The 22,254-nt window shown below is 39.9% G+C and overlaps 1 protein-coding gene across 1 annotated transcript in view; it reads right to left on the bottom strand.

The window, feature by feature from the left end:
- Window positions 1–426: 426 nt before the first annotated feature.
- Window positions 427–22,254, bottom strand: part of slc7a5 (solute carrier family 7 member 5) — a 32,900-nt gene continuing 11,072 nt past the window's right edge. The window contains exons 3-10 of the mRNA XM_034085892.2: window positions 6,615–6,720; window positions 6,055–6,099; window positions 5,826–5,949; window positions 4,597–4,700; window positions 3,376–3,472; window positions 3,041–3,190; window positions 1,727–1,904; window positions 427–1,634 (exon numbers count right to left, since the gene is read on the bottom strand). Coding sequence (XP_033941783.1) covers window positions 1,579–1,634; window positions 1,727–1,904; window positions 3,041–3,190; window positions 3,376–3,472; window positions 4,597–4,700; window positions 5,826–5,949; window positions 6,055–6,099; window positions 6,615–6,720 — 860 coding nt within the window. The 3' untranslated portion in view covers window positions 427–1,578. The remainder of the gene's footprint in view (window positions 1,635–1,726; window positions 1,905–3,040; window positions 3,191–3,375; window positions 3,473–4,596; window positions 4,701–5,825; window positions 5,950–6,054; window positions 6,100–6,614; window positions 6,721–22,254) is intronic.

Genomic DNA, 22,254 nt, shown 5'->3' with positions numbered 1-22,254 from the left:
CACTGCAGTCACTACGGAAACAGCGCCGCCACGGTAACGTGTACTTTTAGTCCCTTGCCAGGAAGAGGGTCGACGTTAATAATACAGCACTAACCTTTTTATTGTAACTGTTACTGTGTGTGACAAAACATATGAATGAAATAAAAAAAACTAGCAGTTCATACGAGGATCTGTAAATGTGCTCCTTCCGTTCTTCACCCCCCCCTAAAAAAAAGAAACATATCCTTCCTCTTTTATCTCTCTTCATTGACAGCAGCTTGTAGATGGAGCAACACAAGAGAAACTGACTGGGCCCACAATGTAAAAAATCCCACACACACACACACACACACACACACACACACACACACACACACACACACACACACACACACACACACACACACACACACACACACACACACACACACACACACACACACACACACACACACACACACACACACACACACACACACACACACACACACACACACACACACACACACACACACACACACACAGAGAGAGTAAGCCGGGCTCAGTACGCTCAGATATTGACGGGCTCAGTACGCTCAGATATCGACCCCATAGGTGAAAATGAGATCAACAAAAAATAATCAACACCAGCACAAAGACCACATACTTTGAATTCTGACCTTCTTTTTGTCACAAGTCATGAAACCATTTTCCCAATACTGGTTTATGCACCTCTTTCAATCTGACCACATGATGATTTAAAGAGCAACCAGTTAAACAACTGCATTGCCCAGGAACCCTGTGAGGTGACATCAGTAGACTGCACATAATATGCTCAGGTTTACCAAGTTATGCTGTAGATAAGTTGGTAATGAAAAGGCTTTGAACAAAAACTTCTATTTATAGTTATTCTTCCTTCCTCTGAGGAATTTAGATAAGAAAAGTAAGTATTTTTAATGTAAAAATGTGAAACTTCAAATAATCTCCTTCAAGATGTTCAGTCAACTTCACTCTCTCCCTACAGCAGCATGTAAAGGCAGACTAGAGAGCAGAGCTGGAACTCAACAGACAGACACGTATAGTGACAGACATGACACACTGTCGACAGAAAGCTTCATGATTATCAAACAATGTTCAACTTCTACAATACAAAGGGAGCAAAAGTTGGCTCAAGGAGATTAGAAGTGGAGTCTCGTTAGGGTTTTTAAAAAACGTCCTGGTTGCATGGATCTAGATGTATGTATACATCTGCAGGTTAACACCACATCATGAGCTTCGTGGCCACGTAAGGCACAACTTGCTAAAAATGAGGGATGATATTTTATGAAACAAACAGTTAATTCATTGAAATGCATAAAAACCTACCATAAGGGAAGTTAGTGACAAACAATATCCGCATTAAAAAAGTCAGCAACATAACACACAAAAAAAAAGGTTTAAGACAGCAAAGACACAGTAGCCTCAGACGCTCGTCTTCATCAGGTCCTTATCAGCACCCTGCAGAGGGTGTGTGTATGTGTGTGTGAGAGGGACAAGGAGTGGGTTGAAAGGGGTCAACAGAAGTCATCAACTGTGATGTCAGAGCCCCGAGGTCACTGTTGGTGCATCCGGAAAGTCAGTTTAAGACGCCTGAGGAACTACCTCCATCACCTTCTGACACAAGGCTGTGGTCGAGACTGCAAAACACACACAAATGAAATCGGCAATTACACACAAGTCACAATTTTCAGTGTTAAACGTTCACAGGTGGGGAAGGTGTTCTACTCACAGATTCCATTCAACATCCACTTGGGTTTGCCCTTCCACCACACACCGACGAAGTAGACGGGAACTCCGGTGGCGATGATGCCGAAACCGATCGCACACTCCACTGGAGTCTTCCAGAAGGAGACGATAATGAGGAAGAGGCAGGCGAGCACGAAACTCACCGGCAGCAGAATATTTACCTGCAGGGAGAAGAGAGGGAAGACATTTCTGACTCTTGTATTTGATCATCATCAACATCAATGTATTTTTCCTGACAATGTATTGGCTACTTATAATAACCAACAAACCATGTTGTGAAGACTTTTATATAGATATTTAATTTCTACCAAACATCTGCCAAGTGTATTTCTACTCACTGTGTCAAAAAGCTTCTAGCTTCCTGCTTTTTGGACAGATAACTCTTATTTAACTATCAGTAAGAAAGAGAGTATGAGTATTTACCAACATGTTTAACTATTCCTTTTACAGCTACAAAGAGTGTTTGATCCATGGAGCTGTTCATCCTATACTGCACATTTTAGTCTTCTCTTTAAGAGAATGAATCCACTCGATTCATGATAAACAGATACTTTTAACCTTAAACTTTTAAAGAGATGGATCAGTAAATCTAATTGAATGATTGTCTGGCATCTCGGCACCAGATCTGTTGAACATCAGGAATGTGACAGACAAAGAAAGGAGAAAGAAATAGAGTGGGAGAGTGAAAGAGAGAGAGATGGATGTCAGCAGAGAGACAGTGCCTCCACTGTCCCACCACACACACACATACCCGTGTTCCCTCCTCGTGAGGCCCACACTTTTTCAAACCAATAGTGGGGTTGTCACACATATAGTCACACGCATGCCAATATAATAATCTATCCGTCTCTTTCACTTCACTGTCTCTGACAACACACAGTGTCGTGCCAGGGGGCAAATGAGGAGAATTAGGACAGCTATCATGCTCTGAAAGGACAAGGACACACACACACACACACACACACACACACACACACACACACACACACACACACACACACACACACACACACACACACACACACACACACACACACACACACACACACACACACACACACACACACACACACACACACACACACACACACACACACACACACACACACACACACACACACACACACACACCAGCGGACTAGCATCCAGCCTCTCTTCTGCGATCTTTTCATGTGAACTATGAAGAAGAAACATTTCCTGCTGCCCAATTTAACCTGGGGGGGGGGGGGGAAGTACTGTATCCACGTACTAGTACTGAGTTTTTTGTTCTATTCCTATTACATCAACCTTGGCTCACCTTGATTGGTCGCTCCAGCTCTGGCTTCTTATAACGGAGCCACATCATCCCAACGATCGCCATGGCGATGCAGAGCCAGTTGAAGAAGCTGAAGAAGTTAATGACCGAGAAGATGTCGTTGGAGAAGGCGTAGAGCAGCGTCATCATGCACTGTAGATACAACAGGAAAACATTGTATTTAAACAGATATCTACACATATCCCACAGAAGCATTCATGTATGCTTCGTCACAGCTGTACATGCGTCTTGTGGTGCCGTTCTGGTTTAAAGAGATGTTTTCAAATTGTATTCAACTCGTGCTGTAAGGTATTGGTGTGAAAAATAAGGGTACATACAGTGAAAATGAGTGAGGGCATCGGGGTCAGCAGGGTGGGGTGGATCATGGACAGCAGACTGGGCAGGTGACCCTCCCGGGAACCCACGAAGAATAACCTGAGAGGAAGGAGAGGCATGCTCACTGAGTAGGAAGAGCAGGTGTCCTTATTTGAGCGTGCACAGCATTTTTGCAAACTGAGACATTTGATAAACAGTCGTCCTTTCGTGTTTTTATCCAATGGGTGTGTAGCAAGCCAGAGAGGGCTATCATCATCATCTCAGAAGTCAGTGAATCAACACATTCTTGTTGCCTATGTAACCCTACTCGCACAAAACAGCACAAGCTACAGATATGACAGAAAGTACGACGAGCAAAAGAAGATGCAGCTGCAACAGGGTCTGGGAAAGGATTTACTCTCTGGTGAAGTCGGTGAGGGCTTTTACCAGAAAGGTTTGTCAAATTTGAGGGTTTTTTTCAACTGCATATGAGGGTGAATGGGGTTTCAAACAACACACACCATGAACACAAGAGTACGTCTGGCTCATAAGGAACAATGTCGATCTAAAAGATAAGGTAACAGCAGCTAAATCAATAAAAGTCGCAACTACCTCAGTGCAGATTTGATCGGCATCGATATAAGATAAATGAAAAGCTATAGGGGATTGATGTCCTGTCGGTCTCTTGGTGGACGAGTGGCAAGCTTACACTTAAACTGGTATTTTCAATGCAGCATCGTCACTACTTTGACGATGAATGTTAACCTTATTATCATCGCAATGTGGCTGTGATGACGTGTTTCCCTGATGTATTGACTGTCCGGGATATCATCTTATTTCATTTTTTTTATTCTTATTTTCTTTTGCTAAAGTTTAGAAAATCGAAACTTAGATATTTTTTTGTTTGACGTGCAGCATGTCACTTGGCAGCTTTTAGGCATAATAAAAAAAAGTGTTCTGCCGAGATATGATTCTTTGTTTTCACCAGAAACTGGGCGGGGTTTATCTTTTGGGGTTAGATGGACATTATATCGAAATCTAAAGAACCTCTCAGTATCACTGTAACACGTCCCACACACACACACACACACATATTCTGTCTCACATATTGCTTGTTGGCACTTGATCACTCTTGTATGAACAGATAAATGATTACAATCATCTTTTTGTAATATTCTGTGTGTGTTTATGCAGGTTTGTTAATCAATTCCACAAGCCTGGTTAGATCGTGTGAATGTATTTACCTGGATGATGTGAACAGAGAGCCGTTGACAGATCCAAAGCAGGACAGACCTACAAACACCGGGATGATCCACGCCATGGGACCCAGGTGCTTGTTACCAAAATCCTGCAGGACACACACATAAGTTAAGTAACAAGGTGCCACCTACTCAGGGAACACTCACACACATGTAAACATCATTTACCATGTCATCGGAAGCAATTTGGGATCGAGTGTCCGGCCCAAAGGACACATCGACATGTTGCCTGCAGGGAGTGGGGATTGAACCACCGACTTTCTGACAAATCTACCTCTTAATTTTCAGCCACTTCAGCAAAAATCATCAGTAGATTATACCCAAACACACCATTTTCATATTTGAAATATATGTTATGTCATATATTTATGAACGGATTACTGAACGGACTGACCGTAAACACGCCCAAAGTGTCACGCACTACGGTGGTTGACAGTTGACAACACGTTACAACGGTCCAAAACATTTGCATTAGAAGAAACGCGTTGCATTTAAAAAAATAATAATAATACAAATAAAAATAATAATAAAAACACCCATTTGCCAAAACACATCTTCACCAACTTGACAACACATCCGCATAAACAAAATGCTGATGCAAAAAAAAAAAATGCTACTTTCCCCTCTTTGGTACGAATAAAGGTTTTCTGATTCTGAAAACCCTCAAAGCACAGTTGGCCGTCACGGTCACTAGAAACGTACCTACAATGTTAGTTTTATCGGCTTATTTTAACAATGTGATTGCATGATTGCTTCCGATATATTTGAAGATCTGCTGTAAGCTAGCTAGCTAACTAAGTCATTTAAAAAATACTGACAAAATACTTACAAATAAGAAACAGAATAACTCTGTTGTCAGATGGCCAACTTTACTCACGTTTCTCCTAATGAAAGTGTTTTGTGCTGTTGTCGTGTTTTTGCACGTGTCGGTCACCATACATTTGTCTCTATATGCTTTAATATATTTTTCCTTTTTATTCTTACATTTTTTTATATACCTTTTTTTCTAGTTTTTTGTCTATTCTACGCTTCTTAAGCTGTCATTGTGCTGTTGAAACAACTTAATGTTCCTGCTGGGATCAATAAAAGTAATTGAAATAACTGATATGTACATTTATCATTCTTACCAGCTTTAAAAGGTACGTTTATAGTAAATATCTGGAATATGGCATACTTTATACAGAGTAAGTAGCAGAAAGTAAGGGTGTACTCACCACAGCCACGGCCTCTGAGCCGAGCATCTCCTCAGGGGAGAGTGAGGTGAAGTATGCCAGGTTGGTCAGAACGTAAACTACGGTCACGATGGGCAGAGAGATCATGATGGCCCGGGGAAGGTTTCTGAAGAACATAAGCAAACATTCTTAGTCAAAACTCCAGGCTACTAATCAATGTTCTGCAAACAAGCCTGTATTTGATCATACACGTATTCTTATGGATACTCACTTGTAAGGCTCGATCATTTCCTCAGTGACAAAATTCAGGTAGTTCCTGTAGGCAGAGCAGACAACATGTTGAGATGCGGCCAAACAAACAAAAAGTAAGATTACTAAACATCCTACCACCAAACATTTGCCACCTATTGCTTAGAGGTGTTGACACAAAGTCATGTGACTGTGATGTAGTTTGTTTATAGCCTGATGCTATGTTTCTATTTCCGGCTATTGCATTTACACTTCAAAAATCATAAAGTGTTTTTTGTCGAGAGCCCTTGCATTGCTTACTTCTGGGTCGACCTACAAGAATATGTCATTGCTGCGCCACTCAATGTTAAGCAGGCTTTTAAAAAAGTGAACACTTTTAAAGACTAACCTATCTAGGCATGCATTGTGTTTAAATCAACACTTGTCTGCCAGCCTGAACACTGAAGTGTAAAACCAACCATAGAAAATGTCAATTCGATATTTCGTTCTTACTGCCATGTGTGAACACTATCAGGACGTGGGCCACTGTATAATGGACAGGGCAGCATCCTGATAACACAGGTCCATTGGTGTGTAACTCACCATCCGCCGTAAGCAAACAGACCGCTGTACAGGGCCAGGCCGATGCTGCCAAACTCGTATTTGGACCCCTCAAAGGAATTCTCTGGAAGAAGACCGTCTGTGCCACCTGGAGAAGAACAGAGAGGAATTGTTTTTAACACAAGATCAACTTTTAAGCTTTTGAGTAATATATAAACAGAAACATTAAGCTATTTATGTGATAATGTTCTGATGATGGGCTTCAGCTTTTTGCACGGAACCTATGAGCTCACTCTCCACCTGGAGTGGGCGTGGCAGCTGAGTATTACAATAGACAGAGGAAGTGTTTGTCTTTGGGTTCAAATTGTTTATTAGGATTTTTATTTTTGGAAAGTTTACCAGAGTTTATTCTTCAATAAATCATTTCTGTCTGTCGAATTGAACAACATCTCCGTGCATGCTTTTTGGAAAAGTGTGTCAGACGTCTTCACATAACATCAGGTGGCTTCATCAAAATAAAAGATGAGGATTTGCCGGTACATGTAGCTGTCTGCATTATTGCTCTGCAGGCAGGTTTACCAACCAATGGGCCAATACATGAACACACACCACACAGCCTTTGGAGGGGGGGGGGGGGGGGGGGGATTGAGCTTAAATCTGTCTGGGTATGTGGATCAAGAAGGACTGCAGAGTGAAATGAAGTTAAGAATCAAAGTCTCAAAAAGGAGCCAGACTGTGGATGGACCTGAGGGGAACAACAGAAGGGATGTTACACTAAATGTCATATATTTAAAGCTTTTACCTAACGCAACTTATAACAGGAATCCACTATGAAGATACAAACTCAAAACAACAAGAATCCTGCAATCAGCTGCCAGTAAGCCACATCATTTCCGTACTCCATGCATGCATATGTGTTGGGGCTGCTCTGGGATTCTTTTTTCTTTTTGTTGTGTACACCCGGTTTTTTTTTTTACTTATGAGTTTCTTTCATTGCTTTTTGTGAGTATACTTTATTTAGAGAGACTACTCTGGATTTTTCATTTACCATTTTGTACTGTTCACCTGTTTTTTTTAAATGTATGTATTTCATGTTTGTTTGCACGTTTTATTTGCTCAGTCAAATGTTGCTTATTCGGTTTGAGCTCATATATTTCAAAAATATGATGTAGTGACAACACTGGAATGATCCTTAGCTTTCAATAAGCCAAACCATCTTAAATATATATATTTTTTTAAAAACAGTATGTGCTTAAATATTTGCTAAATAAATGACAGATTTATGGTGTAAAAACTGAATACAAATGTTAAAATAATATACTAAAAAACATTCTTTAATAAAACAACACAAATGTGTATGAATGGGCTACAAGATGAGTATTGCCTTGCTCAAGGGCACAGCCTCTGTGAGGATTTATAGCATTTTGGTCCCAGCCCTTCACATCACTGCTGGTTTGAGGGGATCTGAGTACATTTCTACTGGAGCTGCCCCCCCCCACAACAAGGTCCAACATTCTCAGACACAGCGTCGGTGCTAAAGCAACACCCTGGAGCAGTGTTGGTACTGGGAGGGTTAGCTGTAAGCTGGTGTCCATGTGACTGCTGTCCTCACACCGCGCCCACAGCATCCCAACATCTGCTCAGTGCTGCTGAGCACAACAGATCTAAAATAACTTCTATCTGTCTTTCTTATGTTGTTCCTCTCATTTTAAAAATCACTTCATTATAATTATGGGATTAATGTGCACAATCAGTTATTTTGCACATTTGAGAAAAACAACTGATTGTGATTATTTTGCAATCGTGATAAAATATATTCAAATGACCATGGTGTGCTTTGTACCACACAAGAGATATGTGTAAAACAGGCATAGTTCATATTCAATTATAGTTGTTCCTATTTATTTTTTACATAGATTTTGATATTGCAATAGTCCATATTGCAAATTTGATACATTTTCGATGAATAGTGCAGCTCTCATTCAAGAGGCTTCCCTTGTTGCTTCATCGTGCCTTTATCCTGGGAAATTGGTTCCAATGTATTACAAAAAAAAAATTACAAATTCACAAGGTCATATTCACAAAAATGAATGAAATCCAGATAAATAGGTCAACTGTATTAATAAACACTTTTTGGAGAACATGGAGAAATGTACCGAACTCTTACTTTTTAATCTCTTCCAGACGGCGGAGTTGATAAAACCAGAATTATTTGTAACCACTGCTAAGTTGAATGTTCTTATCTCTGGACTCTGAGGGTAACTTGTTCTTCTGTAACAAACTAGATAACATGTGAATGCCCTGGCATTGGCAAATAGCTTTATCTTTGATTACATTACTTCATGTTTAGGTTGAGATCTCCAATCAATATGTTAACTGCTACCGTGCAAAGGCCATGCTGCTGTTAAGAAACACCTCCTGTGTTCCAAGTGTTTGCAAACCAAATGGTATTGCACCTTTGTTCATATAGCAGTACTGAATTAATTAAAGAGAGCAATACAATGCTTTTGAATTCATTGTTGAATTTTGCGCATAACAAAATCGCGATTAATTGCAGAGAATCTTGCGATGAATTAATGAATCGTTGCCGAGCACTAAAAACAACATAATGGCACACCAGACTACAACACACACACACACACACACACACACACACACACACACACACACACACACACACACACACACACACACACACACACACACACACACACACACACACACACACACACACACACACACACACACACACACACACACACACACACACACACACACACACACACACACACACACACACACACACACACACACACACACACACACACACACACACACACACACACACACACACACACACACACACACACACACACACACACACACACACACACACACACACACACACACACACACACACACACACGAGGCTTGAGCTGTGATTTCAACGTAACCTTTGAAGCTTCTCATCCTGGTAAAACTGCAATTTTCTGACCATATTTCACCATTTCTTTACTTTGCATTTATTGATGAGAACTATACGAACATAATTTAAGGCCAACCAACAATTCAACCTCCTTTGTGTCCCAGTGAGAGCCTCATTCCTTCTGGTGCTGCTTCCAGATCACCACAGTGGTCAGAAAACACTCAGATCAGCCGGTCACATGATGGTGATGATGGTGCCAGGCGGTGAAAGTGAGACACACACACGTGATGAAATATTTATGCACCGTTCAGAACACCTGCACTCAAAAAGTGCATGTACTACGAAAACAGAGTGAATGAAATCGACCGGAGTCGCCCTTTCGAGTATGTTCAAAGGAGTACAAAGTGATCTTTAGTATGTCGATATCTCACTCCGTGTTACCTTGACTTCTTTAAGATAACTCTGTTTTGTTTGCTGCACAGAAAGAACTGAGAACATTCTTGATGATTTAACAGATTTAACAGATAGACTATATGAAAACATTGGATATTTGATTATTGTGAGTTTGTAAGCAGATGTTCGTTATAGTTTTGTTGTTTTTCACGGCACTCACGCACTTAATCTGCACTCATAAGGTTAATTCAGCAAGACTTTTATTCTTTTACCGCTATTCAGATTATTGTTTATCCTACAGCCATTTAAGAAAAAAACATTTTCTTCCAAAAATTCAAAGTTACTCGGGATGAGTAATTCATATACAAATGGTTCAAATACTCCTTTAGGTTAGGCCTGGTTTACTAAAAGAAACCGGGAGGATTCATGGAGTCAATTTGCTTTAAAAGTACGACTGTGTAACTCTGGATCTGTCCTAAACTTTTAAAAATACTCTTAACCTTAGGGTCGGATTACCATGTTGTTTATTGTGGGATTTGACAAACACAGAAATGATTGGTTGTTTAACCTGCCTACTGTGTCCTGAAGGAAAGGCAAAGGAATAACTTGGTGTGGCCTTGCTCTTGAAGGAAGTTCTCCATGTGTCAAAATGATAACCAAGAGGTCTGTTTTGGAACATTGTACAAACACACCTCAATGACGCTGCGCTAGTGTGTGACTCAACATGTCAAACAGGACTACAACACGAGGTGAGAGGTGTAACTGTGTGTGATTAAATACACCATGGATATTGGATAGATAAAGAAGTAAAAGCACACTTGGTGAGCACAGATCTCTGCAAGGGCCAATCATCTCCAAAATGTAGTAGTTTACAGCTATTTCTTCTTGGCCCATGCAACACCCTTCCACACAGTTTCATTAATATCGGGACAAGAGTTTTCCCGTTATCCTGCTGATAGACTTACAAAACAAAGCAAAAACATAACCTCCTTTGCAGAGGAGATACAAAGGAAATCTCTGCAACACAGATGGACTGTGACGTTGAGAATTACAGTTAATCAGTGTGTGTTTTGTGTTACACTGTTTCTCAGTGCAGTGCTCAGTCAGGATGACAGAACGACGGTTTACCGCAGATAATCAGATTACACTGTTCTCTAATCTGACAGCAGCAGACTGACTTTATGGGCCACACAGATAGCTAACGGTTAACATCAGGCTAACACGAGCAGAGTGTGTGTTGGGTTTATCTTTAACAAACTCACATCACCATGGTGCTAAAGGTGTAAATGATTCTATCCCCACAACATTATTCAAAATAAGAGTCTAAGTGATTGCTTAGTTTGACATCATTAATGAAAGGGTCTCCTTAAAGATACTGGTACTGAATGTTTTAATAATGTCTATAACTCAAAGGGGACCTATCATGCAAAATGCACTTTTGTACGTCTTTTATACATGAATATGTGTCCCTGGTGTGTCAGGGAACTCACCAAGTGTCAGAAAACACAGCCCTCTCTCTTTTCCTCCATACCCAAATCTCTAAAAACGGGGCTGCAACGGATCTGATTATTATTTGAATTTTTCTGACGTCAGAAAAGGGGTGCTCCGCCTATATGGGCAACTCTCCACCTATCAGGGGAATGAGAGACTGCTCGAAAGCACTGGAGACGCTGTAGTACATATGCCAGGCCTGGCATTTCGTCATTTTAGGGGCAAGGCCATTTGGCCTTTGGTGTCACACATTTTTTCAGGGCGCAAAGGTCACATGCCAGGCGACAAAGGCCATTGAGGGAAACATTTGGATTTGGAGCAAACAAATAAATAACTTCACTTTTTGATAAGAAAAACACACGAATGACATGGAAAACAAATCACTTTTTAATATCAATAATGTCAAACATTATATCATCCTATAGGCCTATGCCTCCTTAGTATTACCGTATATAAAAAAATACTCTACTTTGAATAATTAGTGTTTGGTATGTTTTCCATCTACTACTTCTCCCATTCACAAATCCGAAATCAAATAAAAAAATCAAAAATTCTAATAATATGTAACAAATATATTCCATTTCAGAGCAGAAGAAACAGCCTTCAAGGGTCAAACTCTGCACATAAATCATTCAGCAGTGCACAGTGAAGTGTGTGTGTGTGTGTGTGTGTGTGTGTGTGTGTGTGTGTGTGTGTGTGTGTGTGTGTGTGTGTGTGTGTGTGTGTGTGTGTGTGTGTGTGTGTGTGTGTGTGTGTGTGTGTGTGTGTGTGTGTGTGTGTGTGTGTGTGTGTGTGTGTGTGTGTGTGTGTGTGTGTGTGTGTGTGTGTGTGTGTGTGTGGAGAGTCTCTTTAATCAACTCCTCACAGCTCTGTTCAGAAACTGAATAAAATCGTTGCTTTAATTCTGTCTTTAGGACGTTGTTGTGAGTGTGGACGGAGCAGCTGCAGGTTAGTTTAGCCTGATTGATCCATTCAGAAAACACGCATTTTAAAAGATTTTTCACTTGCCGTCTTGTCTGCAGACTTGTCAAAGCATTAATTCATGTTTTTTACTAACCGGTGCAGTATGTAGTTACTTCAGCATCTTTTTGAAACGTGTATTACAATTAAATCACTGTAAAATAGGTTAATTGTGTCGTAGTTGGTTTCCACCACAGTATTTACATGGAAATAAGCCCGCCCCCTCTCCAGCGCGTTCTGTTTGAATGACAGGAGTAAACACAGCTGACAGCCGAGGTGAAACTCCAGCGGTTAGAGCGATGAGAATATTCGCATGCCATCGCGTCCGATGTGAACGCAGCATAATGCAGTTCAGAAAACACTTTTCTGTCGCTTTTAAAGCAACTTCGAGATTTTAACAGTGTGAGGGGCCCAAAGGCCAAACAATTTAAATAAAATGTTTTGCGAGATATCGCAAAACCCCTTTGCGATTTTTTTTTCTTCTCCATGTCCCCTAGGGGGCTCCGTACCATGGTGGCCGTAGGACGTACAATTATTTGTGGGGCATAACGGCCAGACAGAGGGGCTACGACGGCCATGGTCGCCATGAAAATCCTACCCTGGGTGGCGCTGTAGTCTGCCACAAAAGCAGCGAAGAAGATTTCTCACAGAATCAGCCCTTGCAAAAACAGGGCTGGAAAAGAGCAAATAGAGCAAAATGAGGCATGGCTCAAATGCATGATCTGTTTGGTATTTTGAAAAAAAAAATTCACAGACATGTTTTATATAGGTATGGCCCTACAATATATGTTTCAAATATAGCATGATAGGTCCACTTTAATCTGAGCAATGGAAATGTTACTTAAAAGCCATCTAATTCATTAAATTATATAATTAGTTTTATGTATAGGTATCTTGCACAAAGAAACTTTGAAATGTTGACTGCAGATAATCGTTAGACCCTGCGCGATAACTGGGGATAATCCTCTAATAATACTTAAAATATATATCCAAACCGTGCGGGAATTGTTTATATTTTGGAAATAAAACCTCTGTTGCAATACTTTTGACCAAATACCTCAATATCGCGACAATATGGTAGGGTTGATTATTGGTGCGTTGAAAAAACATATATACCTTTATACATACATATCTTTGATAAACAATCATCAGTAATATGGATATAAGATTAAATGGGACCTATCATGCAAAATTCACTTTTGTACGTCTTTTATACATGAATATGTGTCCCCGGTAGTGTTGTCACGATACCAACATTTTGGTTTCGATACCGATACCAAGTCAAGAATTGCGATTCCGATTCTTTTTCGATACTTTTCTTAAAAAAAGGGAAACAGTCTTAAATGTAATTATTGTGCTTTATTTCACACCAGAACCATAACACAAACTTTTAAACAATGAGAACAATAAATTAAATAAATGACTAGAATTTGTATTAAATACAATTAAGCATCATCTATAAACAACTTTTTTGTTTTTCGCTTCTGGCGTCTTTTTTGTCAACAAGCCGAGGCGCAGCAGCAGTTGCATTCCCACTTGCAGCCATGCTTCTCGCTTTCTCACATGCTCTGGCAGCTAGCGCGTGCACGAGAGAGGGGAGGGACTGCAGGCAAGGCTGCAGTGCAGGGAGTGGAAGCAGAGCGCTGAATACACACGGCTCTTATAAAAACGGCGCTTTCTCACCGGAGTACTTTTCCCCGTCATTCTTAAAGTACCGATACTAATGAAACGGAGGAAGCGTAACGTTTTTAATGGCAGGGTATTGGGGCTGCAACGGATCTGATTCAGACAGATACAGATTTGAAAATAGTCTGACGTCAGGAACGAGGAGCTCCGCCTATATGGGCAACTCTCCACCTATCAGGGGAATGAGAGGTTGCGTGGCATGGTAACAGCATGGTAACATGACTCTCGTAACTCGCCCCCCTCCTTTGCAGGGGGGCGTGGTCAGCTGCAGCTCATTTGCCACAGAATCAGCCCTTGTGAAGACAGGGCTGGAATAGAGCAAATAGCGAAAAGAGGCATGGCTAAAATGCATGATCTGTTTGGTATTTTGAAAAAAAAACTTCACAGACATGTTTTATATAGGTATGGCCCTACAATATATTATTCAAATATAGCATGATAGGTCCACTTTAAGTGGTTAAAGGCAAACAATAGAACAGTCTGGTGAGATAAGGAAATTACTGTATGTCACTTTAAGGTAATGCAATCTTTAAGACCAGGAAAAGACTCTTGCTCAATGATAGCCATAATCTGAGACTGTACCTAGATTTATATCACAGATTTTTATTTAACATTGATAGGACACTTTTTTAAACATCTTAGGTAACTAAGGTCATCATAAATCATAAGGTCCCAATTAGGGGTGTAGCCGAATATCCGAATATTCGTTCGTTGGAATACTATTCGGGTTTGAATTTCGTTATTTATTTATTTATTTCGTTTTTGATTGAATTTATTGAAATCTCCAATATCAACATAAGAGCTTGTGCCTTTTCGGGGGGTGCTAACACTTAACCATAAACTTTATCGTTTACTTTCTCTGTCTTTATATGTAGATATTACTTTTTTTCCATTAATCTCCGTCACGTTGCTTCCATAGCAGCAACAACTTCCTGTCAACAGCGCTAACTCTCCTTCAAAATAAAAGCATGTCCATACAAAATAGGAAGCCAAGCCAAATTACACTTAAGACATATACAACTGCAACGAAAGTAACACACACAATCCTTTGCAATTTCAAAGAACACAAATTGGGTTGTATACATTAACAAATAACTATAAAACAACAATACTGTAGAATAACAAGATGAATGCCATGAACAAACCGAAATACACGTGTTGAAGCGGTTTGGCTGCTGATTACTACCGCCCCCCCCCCGAATATCCGAATATTCGCTGCTGATTACTACCGAATATCCGGAGCCCGAAAAATGGTATTCGGGACGTCCCAATACGTAAATAAATAAAAAATCAATGCAAGTCTGTTCTTTGTTGTTCAAATCTATCAAGTGAAGATATTCATGATAATTTAATAATTGAAACTGAGTGTTTTTGAAGGCGATCCCTGATCAAATCCTAAAACAGACCTGTGAATCACTGTGAGTCACCCCCCTCCAGCTGCTAACAGCAGCCAGAGAAGACGCCTCTCAGGTGAGTGTGTTAGAGTAATCACAGCCACACACCCAGTCTGTCTAAATCCAGATAATCTGAGATGTTTCATATAAACGGTTATTAGAGGCAATGTGGTGAAAAAGACTGGTGTTAAAGATTTAGAATTACCATGATGCTAAATATGTTAGCAAAGCTCCCTTTTTGAAATAGCGCAGTAAAGGACTAGAATTACAAATTAGTTGAACTCCTCTTTAGTCTCCAGCAACACACCCCAACCCGTATGAGAAGAGCAGGGTTAGCATTACATTGATCAGGTGGCGATGATCAGGTTCTAACTTGATTTACTGGAACTGCAGTAAAAGAAGATTCAAAATAATATAAAAAGTTACACCCATTCTTCATGGAAAATGAAAAATGTAGGGATGACACAAATAAGAAGGCAGTTTGTTATATTGTCAAAAGGGGCCAAAACTAAGGATTACCTTTATTAAACTGATAACTCTGCGTTAAATATAGCCAAAACAGGTTTTAGGATTATTTTGAAAGTCACTACTATGATGAACATTGGCCATGAGGTAGACTGTAGATGTATAGTATGTGATTTTAAGAACTCCAATTGGATTTGTTTTTACTTCACCAAACTCCAATAATCCACTTTATCGGTGTGTTAAAATCTCTGACATTAACTTTAGAGTGGTGGAGGAATGAGTCATAAAACCTGTGAACTAATTGGCATTTTACCACTTCCGGTAAAGTATCGTCTCGCCACTAGGTCTGCAAAAATAATCTAAATGTTATCGAATTGCAATATTGACTGAAATTGCAGGAAGCAGAATAGAATAGCTGTACATAATAGCTACACACTGCTCTTAATATCAGGATGGGTCAACTGTAGAATCCTTAAACAATTTCCAAACTTGGGATGAATGAAATATATATCTAAATCATTGCTCATCAAATTAGTTACAGACGGTTTCACTTTGATCTTTGTTCCCGTGCTTCTGATCTCTGAAACCACATCCCTATCGCTCTATCTCTCCTTTTCTCTGTGAACAATACAAACCTCCCTCCCTCCCTCTCATCCCCAACTTCCCTTTCTCTCACTTTCTCCCTCCCTCTCTTTGGTCCACTTCTGAACAATTCTAGTCAGTGTTGAGCTCCTGTTTGCCCACCAGTCAGCTGATGAGAGACCTGTGGCCTCTGACATCCGCACAAACAAACCACAATGCATTAGTGTGTGATGGAGGACTGAGCTTGGATTTTGCTTTTTAATCAAGCATTTACTTCTTTTGTCTTTTAGCCCTAATTGGTCCTGGTTTGTATAATCTAGTGACAAAAAGAGGGTACCATCACATTGAATATAATGCCAGCAGCAAGCTAAACGTTGTTTCATATTTTAACAAAGCAGGAAGGTTTTAGGAGAGCAAATTTAAGAATTAGAGAACTTTTAATGATGCCAGGAATTAAATGATGGATTACAGAAAGCTGACCTACTTCTGAACATGCAGCAGTTAATTAAAGTTATGAAACAATAGACACAGTAGAGACAGTAAAACTGCCCTAACTATAAAACAATACTTGTTTGCATTACCTCTGTTCTGTATAAATCATGTACATTAATCATTCAATCTTCAAATGCAAAAGTAAATCATTTCCAATTAGTATTCAGTAATTGAATACTGTTTTTGTAAAGACATATTATGCTAATTTTCCAGTTCATATTTGTATTTAGTGCCTCTACTGTGACATGTCTCCATGCTTTAATGTTAAAAAGCTCTTTATTTTTCTCATTATTTTGCCTGTGCTGCAGCACCTCTTTTCACCCTCTGTCTGAAACCAGAGCCCAGTCTGCTCTGATTGGTTAGCTGGCCGCCTTTGTTGTGGTTGGTCATCTGCTTAGAGATGTCCCGCCCCTTAGCGTATCATGTACAATATGTTGGAGTGCTAGCCAATAGAAGCACGAATGTTACATGCTGTGGTGATGTCATTGTGTTAGAGAAATCAACAAAGGAGTCCAATGGAAGCGTTTCAGGCAAACGCCTTTGTGTGTGGGAGAGAAACTCCCTCTGGAAGGAACATTTGGATTTTAGCCTTTGTAGACCGTTTACATGCACAAAAACCTATAGAACACACTACAGGGAAGGGAAAGCCCCAAAAGCCTAATAGGGCCTCTTTTCCCTCTAACTGTTTGATGTTAAAGTGAGTGTCTCAGGAAAGCAGAGGATTCAACTGGAATCTCACAGCTCGGCTAGGGTTAATGTCAGGTGTAAGGACAAAGGGTAAAAGGTCAAAGGGGAAGTCAGTGCTCCAGACATGAAATGTCTGAGCTCTACAATCCATGCTCAGTCTGTGGTGAACTCGCCCTCAGTCTGAACCCAGTGACTCCTCTCTTTCAACAACAAATTAGTTTACTGTTGAACAAAAATACATCTCCAACTCTATTTGCTTTGTACGGAAGAGGATTAGGGCCACATGAATATTTTTTTTGGGAGGATTTAAAAAAATATTATTTTTTTTGTTCTGGGAAAAAAGTCAGAATTCTGACTTTAATCTCAGAATTCTGACTTTAATCTCAAAATTCTGACTTTTTTCTCAGAATTCTGACTTTTTTCTCCCAAAAAAAGAATTTTTTTTTGTTCTGAGAAAAAAGTCAGAATTCTGAGATTAAAGTCAGAATTCTGACTTTTTTTTTTTAAATCCTCCCAAAAAAATATTCATGTGGCCCTAATCCTCTTCCATAGATTTGTGAATATACTCATTCTGCAAGTCTTTTGCATCTCATGCCGACACATGTTGCTCAACAAAGTGCATGTACACTTCCCTTTTACAGCAGCTACACTCCAGCAGACAGGAAGAGAAGCAGATATAGGATGACAACTTGGCTTGGCCGTGCGCGCACACATGCACGCGTGCGCACACACACACACACACACACACACACACACACACACACACACACACACACACACACACACACACACACACACACACACACACACACACACACACACACACACACACACACACACACACACACACACACACACACACACACACAGTATACGTTTGTTTACAGTCTGGAAGGACAGGTATTATGCTCTTTGATAGGCAAAAATTATTTAGAGATTTTGGCCTACCTTGATTCCACAATGTGTCTTTTTTTAGACTAGTGGACAGAAAACAAACAAGATACACTTTTAGGTGCTTTTTTGTAAACTTGGTCTATTTGTGTCTGGACATTTATTTTTTAAGTCAGCAAAAGTTAACATGAGATGAAGCCACATTCACATATTAAAACATAACAATTAAAAAAAATATTCTTCTTATGTAACGTATAATCGTTTAAGCTATTTTAAATATTGCTATAAAAAGGTTTGGAATTGTTTTAAAAACATATCGTTAAAGGCTGCTTATATTCAAGCAAGAAATCTCCACTGACCAGAACTTACATTAACCAAATGTTTTGCTTTTATTCCTATTTTGTTTTATTATACTATTTTTATTTTATTGTTAAACATTTTTATTCTTTTTATTTATTTTGTATATTTATTACCTACATTCTGAAGGTTTCTACAGAGTTGTTCATATATCATAGAGTGGTGCAGGGATGACGTATTTTTGTAGGCCGACCCGGAAGTAAGCTGCACATGGGTTCCCTCGACAAAAAGCAATGGGATTTCCCCATAGGATTTTGGAATATTGTAAAAAATAATCTATTGATTAGATTTATGATTCGAAAATTATAAAAGTAGGGTAGACATGTGGAGATTATCCGGCTGAACAAAACGTGCATTTATCTAACAACAACATTTATCGTTTTCCACAGATCTTATTATTTACAATATTCCAAAACCCTATGGAGAAATAGCATTGCTTTTTTGTCGAGGGAACCCATGCGCAGCTTACTTCCGGGTCGGCATACAAAAATACGTCATCCCTGCACTACTCTATTTACAACCTGATTTATTTTAAACTTGATACCTAAAAAACACTGCAAAAGTCATTTTGTTTTGTTGGCTTTTATAGTAATCAACAAAAAAAGTTTCAATGACGTTGTCGAATAGTTTTATTTTATAATTATATATTTTCCTATTGACCTATTGTGCCCCTGTTTCTGGACTCATTTTACTTCTAATACTTATTTGATAGTTTCACTGCTTTCTTCTGGAGTGTACAGTAGAGATGGGCGAGTCCTGATTCATCCGGAACATTAACCCGGATCCTAGAAATGAGCTGGTCGTGACGAGTCTCCCCTCTCCATTAACCAGAGTCCTTTGAGTCCTACACCTTGTCTGACGTACAAATTAAAACTATAAATTGTGTCACTCGCTACTCTCTTTATAACATGTAAAATAACATTACAACGTACCCCAGTCCATCTGCCTACCCTGTAGCAAGTAGGATAGCTTCCAGAAGTTTGGCTCAGGGGAGGGGACATCAGTGAAACTTCCTGCAGACTCGTGGGGACTCAGAGGAGCCGTAAGTTACGGCTCCTAACCGTAATAGCATAGCAGATCTAGAGATCCATACTTGTCATGTGCACGAGCATAGCTGCGGCCGGGAAGACATTTTACTTAGGGGGTGTGGCCAAAAGTGGGTAGAGATTAACAGTAACATGTTGCAGCCCTTCCTCCAGCTCCCGGCTCCCGCGGTTATATCATGCACGAGTCAACAGCAGACTCAGAGATTCGCAAATCCTGACTCACTGTGCAAAACACAGCAGACTCGTGCGGACTCAGAGCCGTAACCATATAGCAGCAGATCCAGAGATCCAGCAGACTCGTCGTCATGCAGGAGTCGACAGCAGACTGAGATTCGCAAAATCGCAAAATTACCCTTTTTTTTTTCATCAACATGTTTTATCAAAGCAAAAGACACGACTTTACTCACATTTAACACATACAAACACCAGTATTGCAATGATTACGCAGTCCATGAGAAAATAGGGGGGGGCATATGATTAGATCTACATACACACTGTTTTCATGACCCAAATATGTATATATATTTATTTTAATTAATTTCTTATTTTTCATAGTTATTTTATCATGGGTGGAGATACTGGGTGAAGATATGCTTGATTTTTTGTGTTTTGCATTATATGTATATAGTTATTTTAATATGTTCCTTTACTAAAGCAAATTTTGCACAATTGTGTTTTAATAATAATAATAATAATAATATAATTAAGACATTATATATATTCTAACTGTTTTGCAATTTTCTATCATTTGTCTTTGTTTCTTTCTTTGTGTGTGCTATATTCAAAATAAACGTTTTGCCAAGTAAGATCCTTATTGGAAATGCAGCTATTACACGCAGGAGACTGTTGCACAACATGACAATTTTGTTAGAAGTCTACACTGAAACTTAATTTAGAACCGGAAACATAATGGACTTAATCGAAATCGAGGGATCCGTGAATCCAGGACAATGATCGAGAGAGACCAGTAGCCTACGAGTTAGTCAGCGGAACTTCACAGACTCAAATTCGCAAATCCTGACTCACTGTGCAAAACACAGCAGACTCGTGCGGACTCAGAGCCGTAACCGTATAGCAGCAGATCCAGAGATCCAACAGACTCGTCGTCATGCAGGAGTCAACAGCAGACTCAGAGATTCTCAAATCCTGACACACTGTGCAAAATATAGCAGACTCGTGCGGACTCAGAGCCGTAACCATATAGCAGCAGATCCAGAGATCCAACAGACTCGTCGTCATGCAGGAGTCAACAGCAGACTGAGATTTGCAAGATCGCAAAATGACCCTTTTTGTTTGTGATCAACATTTATTATTAAAGCAAAAGACACTGTGTAGCGGAGGTCAATGTAACGTCAGTTTAATATGCTCGTGAAATGCAATACGTTTTCGGTTTCACCGGTAGGATTTCTACGCTCTTGGTGATGCTGACTCATATGACTCAAATGACCCGTATGATCCGGATCTCTTCAATGACTGACTCAGAAGACCCTGAGTCCGTAAAAGGATCCGGATTTGCCATCTCTAGTGCGCAGTCTGATTTCCTGAGCTCACTCCCAGGGGTGCCGTGAGGGGGTGAAAAGTTAGGACAATTCTAAGGCCCGTGACTGACAGGGGCTCCAAACATTTTTAGAGCATTAAGAAACATTTTTTAAGTAACCTTTCATCAATCATCAATAATTAACATTAATATAACATCATATTGATAATGTACTCACTAAAATTATTTTCTTCCAAAAGTTAATTATCCAAAGCATCGAACACCCCCCTCTATTTACATGTAATGGTTTGGTCCTGCCTCCAAATGCTGTGTGGCACCGGCCCTTTCTAGCAGAGAGTGAGAGCATGTGAGGAGTGATGCTAGTACTTACGTATGTAAGATGTCTCAACGACTAATAAAGCTTTCAAGAAAGAAAATAAAGACAAGAGAGAGGGACTACAGGGCGACAGTATGTCACCCAGTTTTTCAAAAGAAAAGGTGGGTGTGGTCCATGAGTGGTGGAAATTAGTCTGTTAGCTAAGCGTAGTCCATTGTAAATAATAATTGTAATGTTTTGCTGACATTAAAGGTGGGGTAGGTACGTTTGAGAAACCGGCTCAAGATACACTTTTTGTTACATTGCATGGAATGCTCTTAACATCCCGATGAATATCTTAAGTGCTTTGACAAAAAAATCCATAAAACATTTTTATCTGTGGAAGCCGTGGCGTTGTACGACCAATCATCTGAGCCGGCCCGGCTAAAATAGCTGGATGGCCTAACTGCATGTCAGCCTTCCATCTGTGCACAAACTTATCTCGTGCCCTCATTGGTC

This window comes from Pseudochaenichthys georgianus, chromosome 6 (genome assembly GCF_902827115.2).
Source record: "Pseudochaenichthys georgianus chromosome 6, fPseGeo1.2, whole genome shotgun sequence".
In the NCBI taxonomy this organism is placed as follows: domain Eukaryota; kingdom Metazoa; phylum Chordata; class Actinopteri; order Perciformes; family Channichthyidae; genus Pseudochaenichthys; species Pseudochaenichthys georgianus.
The sequence above is the reverse complement of the archived record's forward strand: the minus strand, read 5'-3'. Positions and strand labels throughout refer to the sequence as shown.